At 38.1% G+C, this 22,968-nt stretch overlaps 1 protein-coding gene across 2 annotated transcripts in view; it reads right to left on the reverse strand.

Annotated features, from left to right (window-relative positions):
• si:ch73-374l24.1 (protein kinase C alpha type) overlaps positions 1–22,968 on the reverse strand; it is a 165,802-nt gene that overhangs the window by 51,780 nt on the left and 91,054 nt on the right. For both annotated transcript variants that reach the window (XM_012867890.3, XM_012867881.3), the window contains exons 4-5: positions 6,732–6,843; positions 3,504–3,632 (exon numbers count right to left, since the gene is read on the reverse strand). In XM_012867890.3, the coding sequence (XP_012723344.2) occupies positions 3,504–3,632; positions 6,732–6,843 (241 nt within the window). The remainder of the gene's footprint in view (positions 1–3,503; positions 3,633–6,731; positions 6,844–22,968) is intronic.

The raw sequence follows: 22,968 nt of genomic DNA on the forward strand, positions 1-22,968 counted from the left end.
GGTTTTATCAAACAAAAGTCTATTAAAAGACAATGAAGTTTGTGGTTGTAATGGGAGAAAATGTGGTAAAGTTAATTAGGCAAAAATACCTCTGCAAGGCACTGTATAATACAGTATCAGTATACTTTAATTTGTTAAGGCAACATATCTTCATGACAACGAAATGCAGTGCAAACATTGATTAGTGTGACATGGATATAGGAAAGAAGACTTTTTTCAAGCAGAGAAAAAAAATAGATGAGGCGAGGATGATTTTAGTTTCTGTAGTACCACAGTTGCTTGCTGACTTTTATTTCAGTGAAGGATTCTGTTTTGCACAGCTCATTGTTATTCTGATCTTTGACTAATTATTTACTTTATGACATTATTTTCTTTCTTTTGTGTTTGTCAGTGGTCTGTTTTCAAATTGTCAATGCTTTAAGGAGTTTACTCATTCTGCTTGTATTTTTAGATCCCTTTTAGACCATGAACATGCTTTAACAAAAAAGCTAACATGCTCATTAAGAAACAACCATATAATTGCTTGTTGTAGGACAAATGATCTGTATGTCTATTCATTTTTTTTTCTACTTCATAGTTGACACATGTCCATAGCGGGGACTGACGCTGATACTGTAAGAGGCGGCCGGTGGTTGGCTTTGTATTACAATAAAGAAAAAAAGCCTGAGATGAGAGTTTCACATGGCAACACTACAAATGTGAGCCAGTTTAGTTTCACTTTTGGACCCTTTACCCAACCTGACCGGGGCAACCACATCAACGCCACCATCGCTGTCAATGTCCTGGTTGACAGTCTCCTGTGTTTGCTCCCTCGTCATTGGAATACCGCTTGACTCGCAGACGGATGCAAACAAAGACGCAAGCGGGGGACATGTAACTGTTAACCGAGGATGAACAAAGGGTGTTTAGCAGTCACACATACTAGTGAAATGACTTTACAGAAGAGCACTTACATAGACACTGCATTAATCACCTGAAAGACCAGTGCTTTGTCACATTTCTAACAACATGGCATTTTTATGAAACTGTCAGATTTAAATGTCACTCACATTTGTCACCCCCCCTCCTGCAGCAGCCCTCCCTTGCTTTTTTCTGTGGAGTAAGGAACTATTTCCTGATCGCTGATATACATATCCTTGACCACCGCCGTCTCGCCATGCTGTTGTGTGTAAATGTAAGTTTATAAGTGTGACTGGGAGTGAAGCGGTGAAAATGACCCAGCAGTCGTTTTCCTTTCCTGCCAAAAAGTTTTTTTTTTTAACACAGGAGAGTTCTCCACTGCAGGTGCTGCTCTTGACTGACGGGATAATTTAGAGGTGTTAAAAACACACACCGGCACACATTTGTGATGCAAAGCCTGTTAAAGCCACCCAGGCTTCTCTTTCATGCTGAGGCAGAAGCATTAGCATTTTTTTTTTTAAATTGTTGAGCTAGTTTTTGTTTTGTTAAAAACGCAGACGTTTCTTATTGCAGTAAAAGTTCTTGACAAGCGGATCAATAACAAGGCAAATATGCTTATGTTTTCAAATCCATTACAAGGGGATTCTGCAGGATTTGTGCCGAACACAAAATGTTTTTTTTTTTTATGAAATGTATCAGCAATAATACATGATATGAGAATAAAAAAGGACAAATAAGTGATTCTGTTTGTCACTTACATTCAATGATGTTTAGATCAGTCACTCAGGGCGATGTATTAGTTTGTGCTAAAAGTGCTGCACTCTGGGTTGCAAGAGTGGGATCTGCCTACATTATATTTGCAGATACAAAGAGACAACTGTTTACATGTGTTTGCTCAGGCTTTCACAATCAATTAAAGCAAAGAACCAAAAGCCTTTTTGGTTTTTGTCCTTCGTCTTTTTTTAATATTTACTTACTTTTTTTGTTTTTATGAGCACATTAGAACCAGTTACTGTGTCGGCTTTTAATGTGCGGACCTCTAATGTCACTGAGTGTCTTTGATTGGTTGTGGTCATGGCTTATATTTACACCTGCAACAGTAGCTTTCCACAGAGTTATGGTTACCTTTGATTTATTTGAGTGAATGCCAGGCTTTGATTGCTAATTAGAATAAAATAACACCAAAACTCACCTAATGTAGCATGATGAAACTGTGAAAGTATGAGCATAATAAACCACTGAACAGCATTATTATATTGGGGAAAAATTGCAGATCTTTAATAACTGAGTCATGCCATTTATGTCTTGGAACTGCATTGTTGGTAAGTTGCAAGCTTCTGTGTATCAGGACGTCTGTCGCGGCTATGCGCTGTGGAATAGGGTAATTTTTCGCTTGATCCAAATGGCTTAGCTACATATGTATCTAAAAAGAAAACTTTTTTTTACAGATCAATTTGTGTTGGATGTGTTTCTTGTTGTTGTTTAATAAATATATAAAAGCATTTTGGAATGCGTTAAACATTTTGCTTATCATCTTTCATTTTATTCTCATTCATTAATCAGCCAGATGTTTAATTTTATGTTGATAACATACCACACAAACATTATTTATGACAAATACCATTTGTGTAATTTAGTAGTAAAACTTTTTACACTAACCTTAAAACTTTCTGACCAAAGTTTAAATCAATTTATTTGCAGAGAATAATCATAATGAACTAATCAAACACTGACTCTAGATATTTGAATTATTTCTCATTTGAAGGATGCAGCCCCTGAATTGAGACACGCCAGAGTTGACAGTGCACAGAGGCGTTTTTGCATGAACCCTGGGAAATCCTCTCGTTCTGCTCCAACCCCTAAACCAATGAAAATTTTAAAAAAATTCAATGAGATTCCAGAGTTGAAACCCAGTTCCACACAAAGCACACTGCCTTGGCTCTATTTACTCACCAGCAAGCAGATGGCACAGTCCATTGACTGCATAGAAGCAATCAAAAATTCTCTAGGATGTAACCGAGTTACATTTTGAATTTCATGCCTGTGCGCCCCCTTTCTACTTCCGCCCTGGACAAAATCCCATATCAAAACTCCTCTACTACAATAAGCTGCTACAATCTTGCTCCTGAGGGCCTCAGTTAATCCTGTTGAATTTACAGTCATGTTCACTGACAAAAGATTACAGAAAATTTAAAGGCTGAGTTTTATACATAACAAACCCTAACCCCAACCCAAATGCTAAGAAATGACTTTCCAGTGATAATCACTGCATGGTAAGGGCGTAAAAAGCTAAAGCGGCAGCACTTTGCTGTGTATACACACAAAATAAATACTTTGTGCATGTAAAGTTGAATTTGTTTTTAATATTTGCCCTCAATTTGCTCTTTTGAGAGAACTTGGTGTAAGGTAGCTTTTTCAGGTTCACTTCCATTGAAATTTGCCTTGATCATAAACACAGGTCCAAGTCCAAAGCAATAGGAACAAACAATCCAGATATTTCTTCTAGCATTCTCTCAAACCTGTCTGGGAGCTGCTGGCTAGTGTCACTTCAAGAGTCAACTGTTATTTTTTTTACTTATTCACAGTTAGAGATCAGAACCAACCTGTGACGTGTAGCCTGTCCCCGCTGACGTCGATCTTGAGGAAAATCCGTCCGCGGCGCTCAGTGTGGTCTGTCCCGCACAGGCTCGGCACGTTGACCACACACTGTTTGTGCACGTTCATGTCACAGGCTAGAGAGACACAAAAAAAAGAAAAAAGTTAACAGTTGGAGTAAATCTCTTTTTGAATTAAACAAAATAGAAGAGTTGAGCGTTTAAAGAAAAGAGCGTTTGGTTATTTTTGCATTTGTCTGGATTTAATAATGTTCATGCAGTTTGCAAGACGCTGCTAGGAAGACTCTCTGCGTCTTATTAGGAAGTACAAAAATAGTTTGAGGGGTTGATGTAATGAGAAAAAAAATTAACTAGGAAGCTACACTAAAGTAGTTTAGGAAATATAAAAAAAGCATATCAGATTTAATAAAACATTATTTTCTACTCTACATCTTTTGTTTCCTACTCTGGGCTGTATAACTTTATCTTGAAAACCATGAAATAATCTTTCATTCAGGTAACTTTTTAGGACTGGATTTTTAACATAGTAACTGTGGATGTATTATTAGTAATAGGTAAACTTTTGTATAAAGATAAATAGGGTATTTATAGTAATAGATGTTTCATCCAACCTCCTAGATGTCATTTCTGCTAAAAAAAAATAGCTAAATGATTGTGCAGCTGAGGAATCTATTCACACAATAACATGAAAATGCATGTTTAATTTTTAATTGAATGCGTTTTTGTGATACTTCTGTGTCTCTCCAAAGTAAAATTAAAGTACCATCAAAAATTAAAACGTTACATTTATTTTGTAAGGGAGCAAACTTGGAAAACCAGCTGTGCACCGAGTATTACTTCTGCCACTGTACACAGCTGTTAAAGTTTATCAAATCAAAATACCCCCGGAGTCGTTAATGTTTCATAGTTCTTCATGCCACAGCTGGAGGTTATTCCCAAACGTTCTGAGTTATGAGGCACTGTGATGCAATCATCTTGCCGAGAGCTCTGCTGCTGCACATTTCGGCGGGATCAAATGCGCTGACTGTTGGGAAAAATCGTTGTTATTCTCAACATTTGCCAATATTTGTACTCAAAGAACGCACAGGGAGGTTTCTCAGTACAGACTCAGATAATTGTTTCCATATGTTTTTGTTTCGCTTTGACAAAGTAGATATGTTGGAACACAATGCAGGAGAATTTTATTTCTACTTTAATGCACATTTGTTTTAATCTTATCCTGATCTCTTTCTCTCTTGTGTCCTTCTGTCTGACCTGCTGGGTGGAGACAAGGAGAGACAGAAGATGTTGAGGCAGCTTGTAATAGCCATGGTCTCCTCGCATTAATTTGTTCCAGGGTGCTCTAATCACCGTATACGATTAGGGTGCCACCGGAGACCCACAGATGGATGCGCAGAGTATAGGGAGGAGAAGGGGATGCAGGGCGATGGATGAGGATAGAGTTGTAACGGATAAGGGGATAGGACAGAGTGAGGGAGAAAAAGTGAGAAAAAAATGAGAGAACAGAGAGTAAAGGCAGATTATGTTTGCTGGATACATAGAAATTATCCAGGTTAAAAACTCCAGACTTTTCCAGAATCAACTTTCCAGAGTCTCCGTGCTTTAAGTCCAATTTTTAAAAACAACGCAACATGAAGGGAGCAACTGGCACATCAGTTATATTTATCAAGGAAGGAAAAATACGTGTGGAAACAAAAAATGAAATGAATGGCTGGCTTAAATATGATGTTTAGGATAATGCCACAGGATCTCCGTCGGATTTCAGACCAAATTTAAAAAGGCCACTCACAAACTTCATCAAGTGTTTCTTTTCCTTTTGCATCTTTCACAGGTAGACTTGCTGATGTGCTTCGGATCCTGCTGCATAACCCCAGTGTGCTTAAGCTTACAAACTGAAGACTGGACATTATACCTCAGGGTTTTTCAAGTAGCATGTCGTTCAAGTCCTGAATAAGCAAAGCATGCATAGACCATGTAACTATGACCCCCATGTGGTCTGTATGATGTTGTTTTTCCTGAGATGCTCGGTTATTTTTGCTCCACGCATAACAGGAAAGACGCCTTCTACGAAAACAGGCACCCTTGTCTCATCAGTCTAAGGAACATATTTCCAAAACCATTGAGGACCACAAAGATACTTCTTGGTAAATTTTAGATGGGCTTCTGTTTTATTTATGGTAAGCAGTGATTTTGCCCTTGGATTGCTTCCATGATTGTCATTTTGTATTATTTCTTAACCCTGAACCTTTGTTGTTCTAGATTATTTTGGTAGGCTGGTTATTCCTGGGAAGGTTCACAACTATTACATATTTTCTCAACATGGGTATAACTAATACACGGGTTCACTGAAATCCCAAAGCCTTACAAATTTGTATTAACCCCTTCTAGGCTGATAGATATCAATACTATTTTTCAAATCGGTTCTTTAGTGATGTGGTGTATTGATTTTCTGATATTCTGTCAGATTGATGTTGTTGGATTGGTTTTATTTAAGTGGTTTTTTGTTTCTTTTTATGGGTCAGCATTAATATTTTCTGGTTGTTACCATTGTTACTAGAAAAAAGTAATTAAAACAAGTTAACTTATGATTTAATAAGGGAGTTGGTGGATTTATAATCTCACACAGAGCTTCTTTTGTTTAATAAATTAATCAAAATGACATTTTCTGATTACAAAATGACATCTTTCTCTGATATTAAAATGTGTTTCTGTTCTGATCTGAAACATTTAGGTGTAATGAAACAGCAAAATGAAGGGAATCCTTGTCTAAGCATTGTAGAGATGGAACAATGCTCATCTGATGCGTAAATGGCCCAACAAATCATCCTTGTGGAACACTTGCCAACAGCTTAAACGCAAGTGATTCTGGATTTTGCATCAGCAAAAATAGAAGATGGATAATAAAGGAAAGAAACCAATAACTTCAGTTCAGGACTTTAGGAAATCAGGGGGGGCTTCAGACACCCAAAGAGAAAGGGAGAAAAGTCAAAAGTGGAGAATGTGTAGGAAGAATAGGATCACAGAGAGGTCTCAATGGGGCAGAGCAATGAATTCTTTCTGGGCTACAGCAGCAGGCTATTCCCATCTGTTCTCATTAGGACTGGCTCTAAGAAAGCCAGCACAGCATATTCAACACAGGTGCACCCACACACACACACACACACACACACACACACACACACACACACACACACACACACCCAGAGTAATACTTACTGTCACATTTCATCCCCTGGTGGATGAGCCCGTACAGCAGTGATCCACAGTGGTCACAGAACGTGGGGCTGCCATATGTGTGGATCTTGAACTTGTGCTTGCTTCTGGGGTCCTGGAAAATTACAGGAGACATGAGCCGGGAAAAAAAATAGAGTGAAGTAAGCTATAAATCTGATTGAGGGTTAAACTAAAGTCTCAGAAGACTCACTGAGAAAGAGAGAGCTGTTTTCCGACTCTGAAGCCACATGGCTAAAAAGGAGACTCCCAAAAGGCTAACAGGGAAAGTTAAAACTGGACTGAGGGACTTTTACATATAAATGAGCTTCGGCTTCTCAACACACAAGGCTGAGGAAGCCTATCAGCAACAGCTGGCCAGAATTTTAAATCTGTTTTTGTGATGACATTCCCAGAGTGGTGCACCAGCAGCAATGCATTTTATATTTACCACCTGTGACAGTTTTATTACTGATGGGGAGGGGAGCCGCTTCAGCAGAGGAGGCAGGATATGATGCAACAGCTACAGCTTTAGATTTAAATTCAAGCTTGTGTTTCAGAGGAAGATTCAAATCTAAATAAAAAATTTTTTTGGTTTTCGTTTATCCCTATTGGGAAAAAGGCAACATCAATGTAACAAGGTGCCGTTTTGCCGGCTGGAGAGCTGTGAAGAGTTTAGGCAGAGTGCGGCGAAAGCAGCGAGTGTTTACATGTCAAGCTTTCCAACATGAAGCAAGAAAAAACCTTCTATGACAAATGGCTGCCTTAAATAGCCCCAACTGTTTAAAGTGTAATTAAATTCGATGTTAAAGCAAAACCAAGCCCACTTTCAAATTTTGTAAAATGCCACCGAAGTGGGCAGTGCCAAGACACGGCCAAGTGTGGAGATGAATGGAGGGGCTCAAACGGGGGTGTGGTAAGGGTGGGGGAAAGTGACAGTGAATTTAATTTGTCTGAATAATCCAAGTACCTAAATAAAAATGCGATGCTGACTGATAGGTAAGAAAAGGGTCACCTGAAAAACGCTATTGATCAATGCTCGCTATGCTCTAAAGTCCAACTCCTGACTCACCACAGTGGCATGTGTCTGAATGAGATAGTTTTATGGGGATTTCAATTTGTACTTGGTAATCAGAATACCACGTAAAACAGTGTTTTTGTCATTGCTATGGTTTTAAAAGAGGCCTTATATGAACTATAAATCAGTCAACAGTAAATCAAACGCACCATTATGTCTGAACCAGATGTGACGTACCATTATAACCAATAGGAAAATTCAACTGCAGTACCATGTTTCAACCAATAGAGGCAATATTTCTGAATTAAACAGGTTTACACAAAAATAGCAAAATTTGCACAGTGACAAAGATAGCATCATTATGAACAAACTTATAGTTTGAAAAGTTGATTTGGGGAGTAAACCATTATCTATACACAGGGGAGTTTACCAAATTCTGCCATAAATTTATATACACGTGCTATTTTTAAATATACACATTTTAATAAATAGAAATATATACATTTCACCATTTATCATCAAAAAATGTTTAGACTTTAAAATTACAACTTTGCACAATTATTAAAACACCAAACAATTAATGTACAGAGATCCCACCCCCAACCCCACTCTTTTATCCCATGGCCTCTTCTGAAGAGAAGTGAAAAAGAAACAACTAAAAAGTAATTAAAGAAAGAAAAACTAATGAATGCTTTTAAACTAAAGACATTCAGTCAGATAAGCAATAATATATTATTGCAGACTATAAACTGATAGAAACCATAGAAAACATGCATTCAGCTACACTCATGCACATCACATTGTTGGCAACCTTGCAATAAAATGTGCGTTGATCAGCGTGGCTAAGTCTCATTTGCTATAAACCAATTTATAAATTTTTTCTCCCTGCACCGTGTTAGCTAATTTCTGCAATCACTGCAAAACAAACATGGCTCTAATTAAAGCCCTGCAAATGAGGGTGGATAAACCCCCATCAGCTTCGCCTCCATCATGCTGAACTGTGTCAGAATGGCTGCATGTGTAATTATACAGGCCACCGACTGAGTAAGAAGGCCTACGTCGCTGAAAAGGGCCTTTTTCCCCACAAGCCGACCGAATTAGCTAAACAACATGATGTCAGAGGGTGGGTTAGAGCGATGGTAGTGGAGAGATGTTGAGGGAACGTCAGTCTTATAAAGAGGAAGGACTTTTGAGTACTACGGTTTGACAGACAGGGGATGAGTCAGGAGTGTGAGGCTCTCAGAAAAGTCTAATTAGCCGGCTCTTTTTGTCAGTGTCTATTTTCTACTCTATTCCTCCCTGTATTTATTTTTTTTGTCATGGGTTATTGTGTTCATGCTACTTTGACCACAGTTTTCTCTCATGAGTCTATATATTAAACTTCTATTTCATTTTGGAAATGCTGAATTTATTTATTTTTGATGAGTACACAGGAGCCAACAGGGACTCAAGTAACAACCGAGGACACAATTTCTTTTCACGCCATTTTCCTGAAATAAAATGTCTAAAACAGTGAAACGTTTATAGCAATGTTAATATCTCCTTATTCTCATATAAAGTACTTCTTTGTTTTGTTTCTTATCATGGATAAAATGAACCACTAGGAGGTAGATGTAAGCATCTGACCAGAACAGTAGCAGCTTGTTAATTGGGAACAATAGGCTCAAAAATGCAGTAGTGATACTGTAAAAATAAGATTTTGCGACATTCCCATTCCCTTTTGGGTTTATTTGGAGTTATTTTTTTGTGTGGGGCTAAATACATCCATTTAAATAGTGAGGGGCGGCAGATGAGTGTGTATGTAACTTGGTGACCTTTTGGATTCCATGTGACTTCATGCTGGTCTCTAATGCTGGTTTGTGTAATTCTTAATTCACTCAGATTACTTCATGATATGTGTCAATCAAAGTCACACAACTGGCAGATTAGATACACAGGCGTGGATGCCATTTAAACATCCAAATGCAAACGGAGGAGTCAGACAGCAACATTGAAAAGACATAAATAAGTGGTCAATTATTTAGAAAATAATAATTCCCATAGGCTTTCGCTTGAAGGGGGGAAAAAAGGATAAAGGAATTAGGACCACACCGAGCAGACTTAAAAATTTAGCAGCATACAAGTGACCTCGGACAGATTAATGTGCAAGTAGATGTTTATTTTTTGTGGTAATCCCCGACCTCTAGTGCTCCACTGCTAAACTCTGCAGTCTCCAGCTGAATTGACTGGTTTTATGCTGTCCCAAATCCCCGGTTGCACACTAAGTGACAGTCCATCCTATAGAAATATATAATGTAAAAAAATAAAAATAAAATAAAAACACATGGTTTTAGAACATAAAAGCATTGAGCCACTATAGCTATAGCCTCTAAAATAAAACAATTAATCTGTTAATGGATATAATGTATGAATAAGCAGAGCGCTCATGGCACACTCCACAACACAATGTGAGTTGCGTAAGTGGACCATAATGTTAGCTGCATGCTCAAAAAAAAAAAAAAAAACTAATCCAGTTTTACACAAATGAGAAAGCTTCTTTTTTTTTTTTTGCAATGCACACAAAAAAGAGCTAATTTTGAAAACAAACCCAACACAGTTCAGGTCTGAGCCTTTTTAAAAAAGAGGCTGTCAACAGGATCATTAAATACAGTTAGTCATTTCCCCTCCTATTTATGCTGATCCTCAGTGAATTTATACGTTTGTGTGAAAAACATCAACTACAGTACATGGCATTTTGCCTTTTTTTTTAATCTAGAACCAGATATGTAAGACATGTGTTAACACCTGTTAATGTTCAAATTAAGTATGAATGTGAGAAGAAAAGCCTTTATCTTTGAAAAAAATGGCATGTCTTTGTAGTGAAACTGGTTTAACAGCACACTAAAAAATCTGAATTTGGTGAGAAATTATGTTTTTTTTCCTGAAATAAAAGAGTCCTGTTAGAGAAACATCCATATGGAAAAAAATGCTACAATTACAATGAACAGATACATTATGATCTGTTCATTGGTCCGTCCCTGCCAGAGCTGAGATCTGTGGCTTACATACTGTCTTACCTTCACGCCTGAATATATGAGACAGTATTGAGTCAAGAATTGATTTTAATCACCATTATTAGATTATTTTCAAATTAGATTTTAAAAAAAAAAACAACAATTACTTTAAAATGTGCTTTCAAAGCACATTTTTCAGGATAAAAAAATACAATCAGTGATTGATCAAACTCGATTAGCAGTCCTTAATGTGTTTGTTTGGTTTGGTAATGCATTTTAACATTCAAGTGTGAAGACATCCAGTGAATGACGGTGCGTCATTGAATGCAATCGCTTTTGTTGTTCTCTTAAAGTTATTGAACCCTATGATTTGGGAACCGATGCTCAGAACAGGATTTTCACACAGAGTTTGCTTCTTAGAGGCATTTTGTAACCCTTAGCCTGATGTAAAAGTTCAGTCATCCATCAGTGGAGAAAATGCTTTGGGGTCTGTATGAATAGTGGAAGAAATGTGCTTCCTCTGGGATGTGCTAACATGCATGTAGCATCAACTTACACACATCACCACTATAATCTGTTTATCTCCAATAGATGTTGAGCGTTCATACTGCTTAATGTTGAGCATGTAAATACAATGTCAATAGGTGCGACAAATGCATGCCTGCCAAAGCCTGCATCATCAGATTCAAAACAGCGTCACCTTAAAGATCCTTTGTGCTAGTCAAACACAGGACATCATGCGGTGAGACGCTCGCAGACAAACCTGTGACACTGCTTGCACTGAGGCGAGATGATGAGCCCTCGGAGTGAAACAAGGGCCACATCATGCAGAAGAACAAGGAAGAAGTCGAGCACAGTGACTCAAACATTATTCAGGCTAATTTTACTCGGCAATCTACAGACGCATCATTAATAGATAAAGCAAAGCAGCATTATCTGTCAAAGCCTAATAGCTATATATTCTTAGCATAAAGAGGCAAGCTGAGGATTTATTTGATTAATGCCTTAATGATGAGGCATCATTTAAAGCTGACTTAACATCTGCTTCATATACTAATGATGAGAAGGAATGCGATTGCATTAGTTTCTTTTGATTATATGTTTTAGATGCTAACCTCTAATTAGACATGATGCAATTGTTAATCTGGAATCTTTGTGCAAAACGTGTTTTTTTTTCTGCCACATTAGGTGGAGCAAGTTGTGTTTTTTTTTTGTTGTTGTTTTTTTTTTTTTTTTTACATTTAACTCATTTTCCAGCAATGCCTGAATGATGATAATGGTGTCAAATCCGATCAATATACACGTGTACAAGTTTCTTGTTAAATGACAGTATTTATGCACAATTATCCTCACACTAAACATTTGCCAAATTCACCTTAACGGGAAACTGAGCTCCACCTTTGCATCCTTGTTTACCATTTAAAGCATCTTCACCCTTCCACACGTCTTCTTACAACGCTAAGAGCAGACTGACCTGTGGCCTCAGACAACTGGGCATGTAACCACTGACCTTCTGGCTCCTAGATGATTTCTTATTCCAGGAAGGCTTGAGCTCTGGATAGAGTCACAAAGACCTACTTGCATAAATTCAGGTTGGCCTGTGCGGCACCCGTGGAGCATTTTGGAGCTTAGGGTCTTGCTCAGGGACACAGAGTGCCAGTTTGTGGGATTTGAACCAAGGAACTCTCAAACCACCAGTCCACTAGTCACATAAAGACAACTACGCCGTAATAAAGACTCTTGATAATATACTTTTACAATTAAATGACTTCCTGATGTTATCACATATTGCTTATTTGTTTAATATTTCTTAAACCAATACATATGTGTCATAAGCACTCACTGTGAATTAATCCATGAATGCAAAAAATAACTGGCAGCAGGAATGTATCTCCTATGAGAACCACTGAGGTGAAAAAGGGCTATAGGAATGAAAAGGGAACAAAACCCCCACTTTTCCCCAATCAAAGGCAGCCCACTGGAAATAACATGAAATGCATGTGAAGATTGCTTTGCTCTCACAGTTTTTCCTTATTTTGGGAGACTTTAGAACAAAAATAACGTGGCTGTAGTGAGCCAGCAGTGTAACCTGACAGTTATGACTGATGATCCCAGAATACCTTTAAGCCAAAGCGTTTCCAGTTCTGCTTTCTAGCTCCTCGTTGGCTAGAGTTTGGAGCTGCTAATTTGACAAATAACAGCTCTATAGAGGATTTTCAACTTGAGTCATTGCAAACGATTGTGGTTTAAAGCCTGAAAATATCAGTGATGGAGCTTAATCAGCACAGAACACTCTTGACTGCTCCTCAGTGCACATAATGAGTATCGCAAAAGGAAGTCTAAAAGAAGGCAACTCGAAAGCAGCTATTTCACAGTTCAACGAGATCGAGGCTGCTTCCCTCTTTGCATTACCATCCAAGGGCAGGTTTAGCCTAATTTTAAAACCAGTTAAGTTAGATTAGAAAGCGGGGAGATAATTAAGATTCAGCCTTGTAATTAGATGAACTTCAACAGTTCACACAATCCAGAAAAAGTGCTCTTTCAACTACCTTCTTATACAGTTCAGTTCGGCCTAATATTAGCATTCAGCTATGAGTTTCTGCCTGAATCGTTCAATATAAACAAATAAACACCAGTTTAATCTGTTCATAACAAAGCTATAGCAATCCAGTAATTCAGTAGTCACCTAACAGGTTTAATAAGCTCATTCCTAGGGAAAATATAACCTCAGAAGAGAATAACCAATAACTCTTTGTTGAGCCTGTATGATTGTAATTTTTTTGGCCATTTTTAATTTTTTTGTATATATGTTCCCCTGAAAAAAGTCAGTTTGAAAGCAGTCCTCATACACAGCTTGCCATTCCCTTTGCGTCTAAAGGTAACGCCATTTTCATCAGGAATACATCAGCTGAGAGTTTGTACAAAGGTCTTGATGTGGTGATGCTGTGTTAATTAATCTTAATCTAATGGAGACTGTTTGACAAGACTTGAAAACAGATTTTTCACAGAAGCTCTCCATGCAATCTGTGTTGAGTTTAAGTTGGAAAGTTGGTATTTGTTGGTAATTACAAGGTCGGCTTTCTATCACCTGAAGAACATTTCCAGGATTAAAGGACTAATGTCTCAAAAGGATCTGGAAAAACTAATCCATGCGTTTATTTTTAGTAGAATTGATTACTGCAACGGTGTTTTCACAGGTCTGCCTAAAAAGTGGATCAGACAGCTGCAGCTGATCCAGAACGCTGCTGCCCGCATCCTCACCAAGACTAAGAAAGTAGAGCACATCACCCCAGTTCTAAAGTCCTTACACTGGCTCCCTGTATCTCAGAGAATAGACTTTAAAATACTTCTCTTAGTCTATAAATCCCTAAATGGCTTAGCACCTAAATACATCACATACTTGTTATCAGTGTATCAACCCTCCAGACCACTCAGGTCTTCTGGCTCTAGTCTACTCTGCAGAACCAGAACCAGAACCAGAACCAGACATGGAGAAGCAGCATTTAGTTCCTATGCTCCACTTCTCTGGAACAAACTTCCAGAAAACTGTAAAAGTGCTGAAAACCTGAGTTCTTTTAAATCAAGATTAAAAACACATGTGTTTAGGATTACCTTTGACTGTTCTAGTTAAACTGTTCTACTGAAACAGCATTAGTTCCACTTTTTTAGTCCAACTGTTTATTGATGGTCTATTTTGTTTCTACATTTTATTCCAACTTGCTTATATTCTGTTTTATTTTCCTGTATTTTAATCATGTAAAGCACTTTGCATTGTCTCTGTACTGAATTGTGCTATACAAATAAATTTGCCTTGCCTTGCCTTGGTAGACAAAAAATGGTGCTGGTAAAAGAAGAAGAGAACTGACTCAGGTGGGGTAAATACAAATGGTGGCCAGCTTTTCAGATTTCTATTTGCAAGACTTGTGTAAAAACTATATAATTTCCCTTCCATTACACAAATATCCACTTCACTATGTTGAGGTATCACCAAAAATCCCAACGAGAAACATTGAAGTTTGGGGTTTTAATGTAACAAACTCTGAAAAAGTTCAAACAATGCGAAGGGTTTAGCAAGGCATCACATCCACAAGACAAATTAGTAATAAACTTAAATGTTTCATAAATACTATTTGGAGGTGTTGTATAAAAGAATATACAAATGAACGGGGAAAAACATTAAATTATTATTACATTAAAAAATTAAGATCATGCAGTGACTTTTTGTCAGAGAAAAGAACTGTGGGGAAAGAATTGAATAACTGAATAGTTGCTATGGGGATAATGGATTAGAGAAAATGTAGCAATAGATTGATAGTCGCTGGAGAGAAAAGAAACTGTGAGAAAAAGACGAAAAGAGTGGTTTAATAACATCAAGCCGGCAGTCCTGCAGCCATACGCCAACTGGAGAACCGCACTCATAAATGCATTGATGGAAGTAAAGGAAGCGAGATATGAAGATCAGTCTGAGAGCTAGATTCATGCGATGAAAGGCATATTAAGATAAGAAAATAAGAAATGTCTTTTTTGTTCTACAATGGGGAATATTTGGGTGTGACTGTGGCAAAGACACAGCATTACACACAATAATTAGTAATAAAAAAAGAACAAGCTAGTCTAACCTAAAGTTAGTTCTAAAGAAACGGCAAGAATAAAAAGTAAATAAATACTGGAGCAGATATTGCACAATCACTGATAATATGACGTACACAGGTAAAAAAAGATGAAATATTCAAGTTAAACTGTGAAAACTTCAGATACTATGCGATATGCATGATAGTATAGAAACACCTTGAAGTAGCTAAGGTGTGTAAAGTGTACCTTAGTGTCCTGGAGACAGTGTAAACGTTTCATGATTAGATCAGGACTTGTGCAACCATAAGCATGTCTATAAAAAATTATTGAGTCTGCTGTAAGCCGTAGAGATGTAAAGTCTAACAGGAGCTGGGAAGAACGACATGCAGAAGCCCTCCTTTGTGTATCTGGGGTGTAGCAGTCTGTCACTGAAAGCGCTCTATGTATGTGGTGGGAGACATTGTCTATCAGTCATGTCATTTTTCTTAGTCCTTTTTTCTCCCACCACCTGCACTGGATCCAGGGGCCATCCCAGGAAAAAGCTGGCCCTCTTAATGAGTTTATCCAGCCGCTTCATCTCTGCTCGAGTTAAGCTGCTGCTCCAACAGATCACACCACAAAAGATGGCTGGTTCCACTACAGAGTCAGAGAAGGTCTTCAGGAGCACCCCCTGCACTCCAAAAGACCTAAGCCTCCTCAGCTGGTTGAAGTCTGCTCTGACCGTTCTTATAAAGAGCATCAGTGCTATGACTCCAGTCCAGTTTATTGTTCAGATGAACACCCAGAGTCCATTATCCCGACATCAGTTCTCTGGATGATCGCCTGTGTCAGAGAGGTGGGTCTGTGCCTGCAAAAGTCCGCCACTAGTTCTTTTGTTTCCCTTGCATTTAACAAGTGGTTCTGCTTGCACCAGTCTACAGAGCTCTGTATCCACTGTGTGTGCCTTGACCCGACCCTCATCTGTCACGAGACTGACTATGGCAGAGACACCAAAGAACTCCTGAAGGTGGCAACCTGGTGAGCTGATGAAGAAGTCTGCGGTGTGGCGGGTAAAGAGAAACGGCCCCAGCACAGTTTCCTGCGGTGTTCCCCTGCTGCAGCTGAACCTGTCAGAAACACAGCCTCGTGTCCTCAAATGCTGTGCTTGACCAGTGACGTAAATCCAATATCTAATATGACAGGTGGTGACCCGCTCTTGACCGCTCCAGCTTGTCCTTCAAGAGTTGTGGGTGAATGTGTTGAAAGCACTGTAGAAAAATCAAAGAACATGATCCTCACAGTGCTCCCAGGATTCTCCATGCGGGCCAGAACTCAGAGCATCAGGTAGAGAATGGCATCATCCATCCTGATGCCAGGCTGCAGTGGATCTAGTGAAAACCTTACCAGGAGGTGAAGATGGCTGCAGATCAGCCTCACTTTGTATCACTTCCTGTTTTTGCTGTCACTCTTGAACGTGGTTGGTGTCCATTTTTCCAGTCTCTCTACTGTGGCCCCTTTACCACTTGGTAAAGGGTCATAAGCGTAGTGTTAGCTTTAGCACTACTAAAGGTAACCATTCTTTTTACATACAGACATATATAGATATAGATAGAAAGATAGATAGATAGATAGATAGATAGATAGATAGATAGATAGATAGATAGATAGATAGATAGATAGATAGATAGATAGATAGATAGATAGATAGATAGATAGATAGATAGATAGATAGATAGATAGATAGATAGATAGATAGATAGATAGATAGATAGATAGATAGGTAGGTAGATAGGTAGGTAGGTAGATAGATAGATAGATAGATAGATAGATAGATAGATAGATAGATAGATAGATAGATAGATAGATAGATAGATAGATAGATAGATAGATAGATAGATAGATAGATAGATAGATAGATAGATAGATAGATAGATAGATAGATAGATAGATAGATAGATAGATAGATAGATAGATAGATATGCATGGGATACATTTCTACTGTTATGCTGATGATACTCAGCTATAATCATTCATAAATCCTGACAAATCCAAACACTTTCGTAAACTACAGCCCCGTCTTGAAGACATAAAAACCTGAATGACTTAAAATCTTCTGGTTATAAATTTAGACTCTCTCCACTTCTATTCTCTCTGTAAATGAATCACCACAGCCGATCCGTCTATGAATCCCCTGAAGGTCGCCGGTGACACCATTGTTATTAGTCACTCTGATGAATACTTAACATTAAGAATACCCAGATGGATTCCATGCACATTTGCAGTAATTCAACTGTCTTTCACTCAAGTAAAATTATGTATTTATCAATATAATTTTTTTTTATTTTCTATTTTTATATGTTTATATTTAAAAGGTCTTCACCGAAAGCAAGGAGATACCAAAGCCAAATTCCTTATTTGTGTGCACAAACTTGGCAAATAAAGCTGATTCTGATTCTTCCTCCAGGCTGAAGGTCAGCTGTTTGGCTGCATGAGAGGACCAAGAGAGGTTGTTTTCAGCCAATAGGTTCATCAGGAATTCTCCACCGTTAGCGTTGACCCAAAAGAAGCAAATGCTGTCAGGCTCGCCCCTCAGCCTGCTCTTAATTGCCAAAAGTTTGATGTTGAAGGGCACATACTGCCTAATGCACTCAGTGAGCTAATTTGAAAGACATGCCTGGGTATTTATATTTACATCAACTTTACTTTGAGTGAGAAAAGGATATAAAAAAAAAACAGACTGACAGAGATGCTAAAAGAGAGTGATGTGGAAAAAGATAGGACCAATGATCTGAATTTAACAGATTAAAAAAATGAAGAAAGCGGAGCTGGAGAGCTGAAGACAGGGGCAGAAAAGGAAGATGGATGTCATTCATGAGGCTTTATGTACGTGGGTGATGAGACTGTGGGTGGACAAGTATAGGTGGCATCAAATCTCCAGTCCAAGAGTTGAAACTGTCTGTCAGCCATTGTGGCCCTCACTGAACAAGCCCACCGGGCAGACAAAGAGGCACTGAGAGTTTCACCTGCCAAACCTCCAGCGATATCGGTTCTAATCGGAAATGATTACAGGGATGATTTAAAAAGCGTTTGTTGAAGCTTAGATTTAAATTAAAACTTGATGCTAAGGGTAAACAAAATGTTGTATTTAGAAGGATAGGGGGGAAATGTAAACTCCAATCCTTAGTGTATTTTATTTGGATTGTATGTAATAGATCAACACAATGTAGTACATGACTGTAAAGAGGTAGATAAAGAACATACTTTCAACATTTATTACAAATAAAGCTATATATCTGAAAGTTTTGGTATGTGTATTCATCACCTCTGAGTTACTGCTTTGCTGCAGTTACATCCGCAAGTCTTTTGGGTATGACTCTCAGATTTGCATATCCAGAGATTGACATTTTTGTTTGTTTTCCTTTGCAAAAAGAGAGAATCTGTAAAAAGCTGTGTTAACATCTCGCCAAACATTCTAAGTCTGGACTTTAACTGAGCCATTCTAACGCATCCATATGCTTTGATTTAAACTACCTCAATGTTGCTATGGCTGTATGTTTAGGGTTTTTTGCCCTGCTGGAAATGAAACCTCTGCCAAAGTCTCAAGTCTTTTGCATCATCTAACTGCCTTGCTGATTACTGATAACTTGCCTTGTGTTTAGCCTCCTGCATCTTCCCGTCCTCTCTAAACAGCTTCCCTGTCCCTGCTGTAGACACAGCATGATGGCGCCCCCACCATGTGTCACCAGGGTTAGGGGTGGTGTGCAGTGTTTTTCCTCCACATTGCCAATACGGTTTGTCATGTAGTTTTCATCCAACCAGCTTTGACCACCTTTCAAAAGGCTTGCTGTGTCATTAACATGATTTCCTGTGACAAGCTTTAAACAGGAGTTCTTGTGGTTTTCTTTAAATAACAGTTTCTTGCTGGGACTCCTCACCAAAGGCCAAATTTCTAGAATCTACGAGTAATAGACGTCTCACCAACAGATTATTTTACCTGAGCTGTAGATCTCTGCAGCTCCTCTAAAGTTGCCCTGGACATTTTGGCTGGGTCTCTGGATTGTCTCCTTAGTAGATTTGCAGTCGTGTCGAACTCTTTCCGGAGGATTAATTGAACAGCGCTCTGTGAGATGTTCAGAGTTTTATAACCTAAACCAGCATTTCACATCTCCATAACTTTACCTCTTACATTTCTTGGTCTTCACAATACTGTTTGTTCACTAATGTTCTCCAGCAAACCTGTGTGAGACCATCGCAAAACATTTGTTTTAAAGCTAAGTTTAAATTACACAATTTTATTAGGCAACCTCTGAAGGCAGTTAGTTGCAATGTATTCTATTTTATATACATTCTATATATTTATGGGAATTTCAGATTTGTATTTGTAAATAAAATAAAAAAAATTGAAGCTTGCAACATTTTGATTCCACCTCACAATTATTCACTACTTTCTGTTATCACAAAACTCCTCAATAAAATACACTGAAAGATACGGTTCCAACCTGGCAAAATGTGAAGAGTTTAAAGGGTACTTTGTTTTGTATATTTAATGCATCATCTCGTTCGCAAGGCGACTGAAACACAAGCTTACAGCTCACAGTGTTTAATGTCAAATGAGATCGAACAATCATAACTTACCATAACACATCTGTCATCTCTTTCTCGCACGGAAACATGTCTGCACACGGCCAGCAGGTGACTCAAACCCAGATTACTGTACGCAGCCACCTGAGCCCAGGATGGGAGTTTTGCTTTTCACCCATCGTCTGATCTGCTTGTAGCTGCAAAACTCTCCTCTGATACTGATAAAAACCATAATAAAGGTGTGTGCCAACAAGAAACCAGGGTGGGAGACCTGACATTAAAGATCCTGAATGTACAAATTGAAGTACAAGGAAAATATTCGGAGAAAAACTGAAATTCTGGGAACTTTGAAGCTGTATTACATTGAAAGCAGTACGGCAGGCTCCTTATAAATTAGCAGCCTGGCTTTTTGTTCTACACATCAGAAGATACTTTAATGGTGACGAATACGACTGCGTTTACTGTCAGTAGTTTACTGTGTAAAGACACTTGGACTGAAAATCCAGCACTGATTCAATAAGCAAGAAAAAAAAATCTTCTCCGTTTCTCCTTCATAATCATCCCTCTGAAGACAGATCGGAGCGCTGCAATCACTTGAAAATGAACTCCGTGAGTTTGCTTCGTGCACAGAGAAGTTCGCTGCTTTATCATTGCGCCGTTTCTAACCTCGCTGACGTTATTCGAAGTGATGGTGTGTTTGTGTGTTTGTGCCCGTGGCCTGCATGTCCTCCTGGCAGCGAGTGTGTGTCTCTTTAGTCTGTCATTCGTTGTGTGCCCTTTCTGATTCCATGCCTTTCCAGTCTCGTTAGTGAATTAAACATCAAAATGCATTACGATATCAAACGCAGCACGAACATGCATGCAAATGTGTCTCCTAATGCGTGCGAGCAGAGCAAAACAGGATTTAAACAAGCGCATGCACACGAAACATACAGAGATTCAGTTTAATCTTTAAATCCGTTTTGTGATGTTTGGAGGATGGAGTCAGATTTTTTTTTTATTAATTATTTATATTGTTGAGTTATTTAAAGTTTCATTAACTGGACCCAATCGTTTACTGTAGATGATATGTGATTTAAAACGGATCTAATAGTATTAGTTTTAAAAATGTGCAGCATAAATCTCCAACCATACACTCTTACTTCACCAGTAATTTCAGAATAGCTTTGTACTCTTGCTCTTCCATGGTTGTTTATACAATATACAAATATTAAAAAAGCACACAACAATAATACCAATAAATTTCACTTTTTGGAATTTTGTTTTCTAATTCACGGTCATTAATTGTGTCATGTAAAGGAGCTAATCAGAGATAATGAGTTGCAGCCCAGGCAGAGCGATCAGAATAGGTGGAGCAGCTGGCAGAGTGACAGAGAAAGAGCAGAAAGAGAGAGACACTCAGCGGCGTAGCTGACAGAAATAACCTAAAAGTGCAAAGAACAGCCAAGGTAATACCAAACTAACAATAATGAACACATAGGAGAACTAAATAAGGCAGGATCCAACAAGAAGATGATGAAAACACAGATGGAAAGCAAAACCTAACACCAGTGGATCATGACATATACTGTACAGTTAGACAGTTATTCTTATTCCTGGCAGATTAATGTTTCAACTTAATGCTTCTCTTCTTTTTTAACTTGAACATCTCATTATTGTCTGAATATGCTGCGTTATCTATTAATAATTGCACAGTATGCTTCCCCTTCTGATAAGTTTCTTTCCCTCTGTTGTACAGCTTAACCCTAAATTTAGGTTTTGTTCATATTGTGTTTCTGCATTGCTGGGGGTCTTTTTTTGGGAACATTGGTGTTTTTGGTTTGTGTCTGTGTGCATTCAGTGCCGACGTCTTACTAAAATCTAATTACGGCTGCATGATGACAATAAAGATTCTTCATTGTAATCATGTAACCCTATAAACATGTTTATTTGTGACTGGAAGTAATGTTGATGTTTAAGGCTGTAGTACAGTCAAAACTTTAAAAGGAACACATCGTGCAAAATCCACTTTTTTTTAGCCCTTAGATGCATTTTGTCATCTACTTGGACTCTCTAGGAGTGCAGAAAATCAGAATTTAGCCTGTCCAGTTCTTGTGTAGATATAGTATGTTAGGGTCATATTTTTCAAGCTGTACAGTTTTCTCTGTTCTCTATTATGTTTGTTGAACAATGACTTCTCAGTATTTGCTGCAGAACTGCCAAGGTCAAAAAATAAATTCTGACATGCCTCTGAGGTCCAAGTTCAATGACGCCGAAGTTCACTATTCAAGATGTTTGGTTGCTGGGTGCACTAACCCACACAATTCATCACACAGTCCATCAGCATCCTACACAAAAGCGGCCAATCGGGACAGGGAGTGAAGAGCCTCCTTTTGGTTTAAAGATACCGCTCCAAAACAAGTTGTTCTCAGACACACCTCAGAACAGGGATAAATTAAAGAAAAATGCAGGCTAAAGCATTGCAGTTCCACTTTATATAGACCACAACTGAATTATTTCAGTCTAAAAAGGCAAGCATTAAAATTACACAGTCTGCAAACTCCATAGTTGAGCAATTTCCTACATTTCTTGAGACAGATTCATACATTTCCCACACTTTCTGCTAGTTTGACACAGCTGGAGAATGGATACTAGCAGGTTTAATGAACAACCCTTTGACTTTTTATTTGGAAAGGGGATAGTTTAAAAGAAATCTAATAATAATAATACATATTGTCCTATAATCCACTTTACATCTGGTTTACGTATCTCAAATTGCTACAATTTACAGTGTGAAGAAGACACAAATAAAGTAGAATTAAATAAGAGTAAAATCAGAAGTGATTAAAATAAAGTTTGGTTAAAAATGTTAAACAGCAGGGAAGTTTACCCTTTATGGATATCTCTTTTGGATTTCAAAAATACAGTCCATTTAAAATCGCACATTTGTTTGAAGGATGAGATTTTTTTCTGACTTCTTTTGCGACCTTACACTTATCCCAAGTTGTATTTTGGGATGTACAGTCCATGCTTACATTCACACATATCAGATATACCGGTAGAAAGGAGTTCATTACAGCCTCTTAAAAAAATCAACAACATAAAGATGATAATATTAAAG

This window comes from Fundulus heteroclitus, chromosome 16 (genome assembly GCF_011125445.2).
Source record: "Fundulus heteroclitus isolate FHET01 chromosome 16, MU-UCD_Fhet_4.1, whole genome shotgun sequence".
In the NCBI taxonomy this organism is placed as follows: domain Eukaryota; kingdom Metazoa; phylum Chordata; class Actinopteri; order Cyprinodontiformes; family Fundulidae; genus Fundulus; species Fundulus heteroclitus.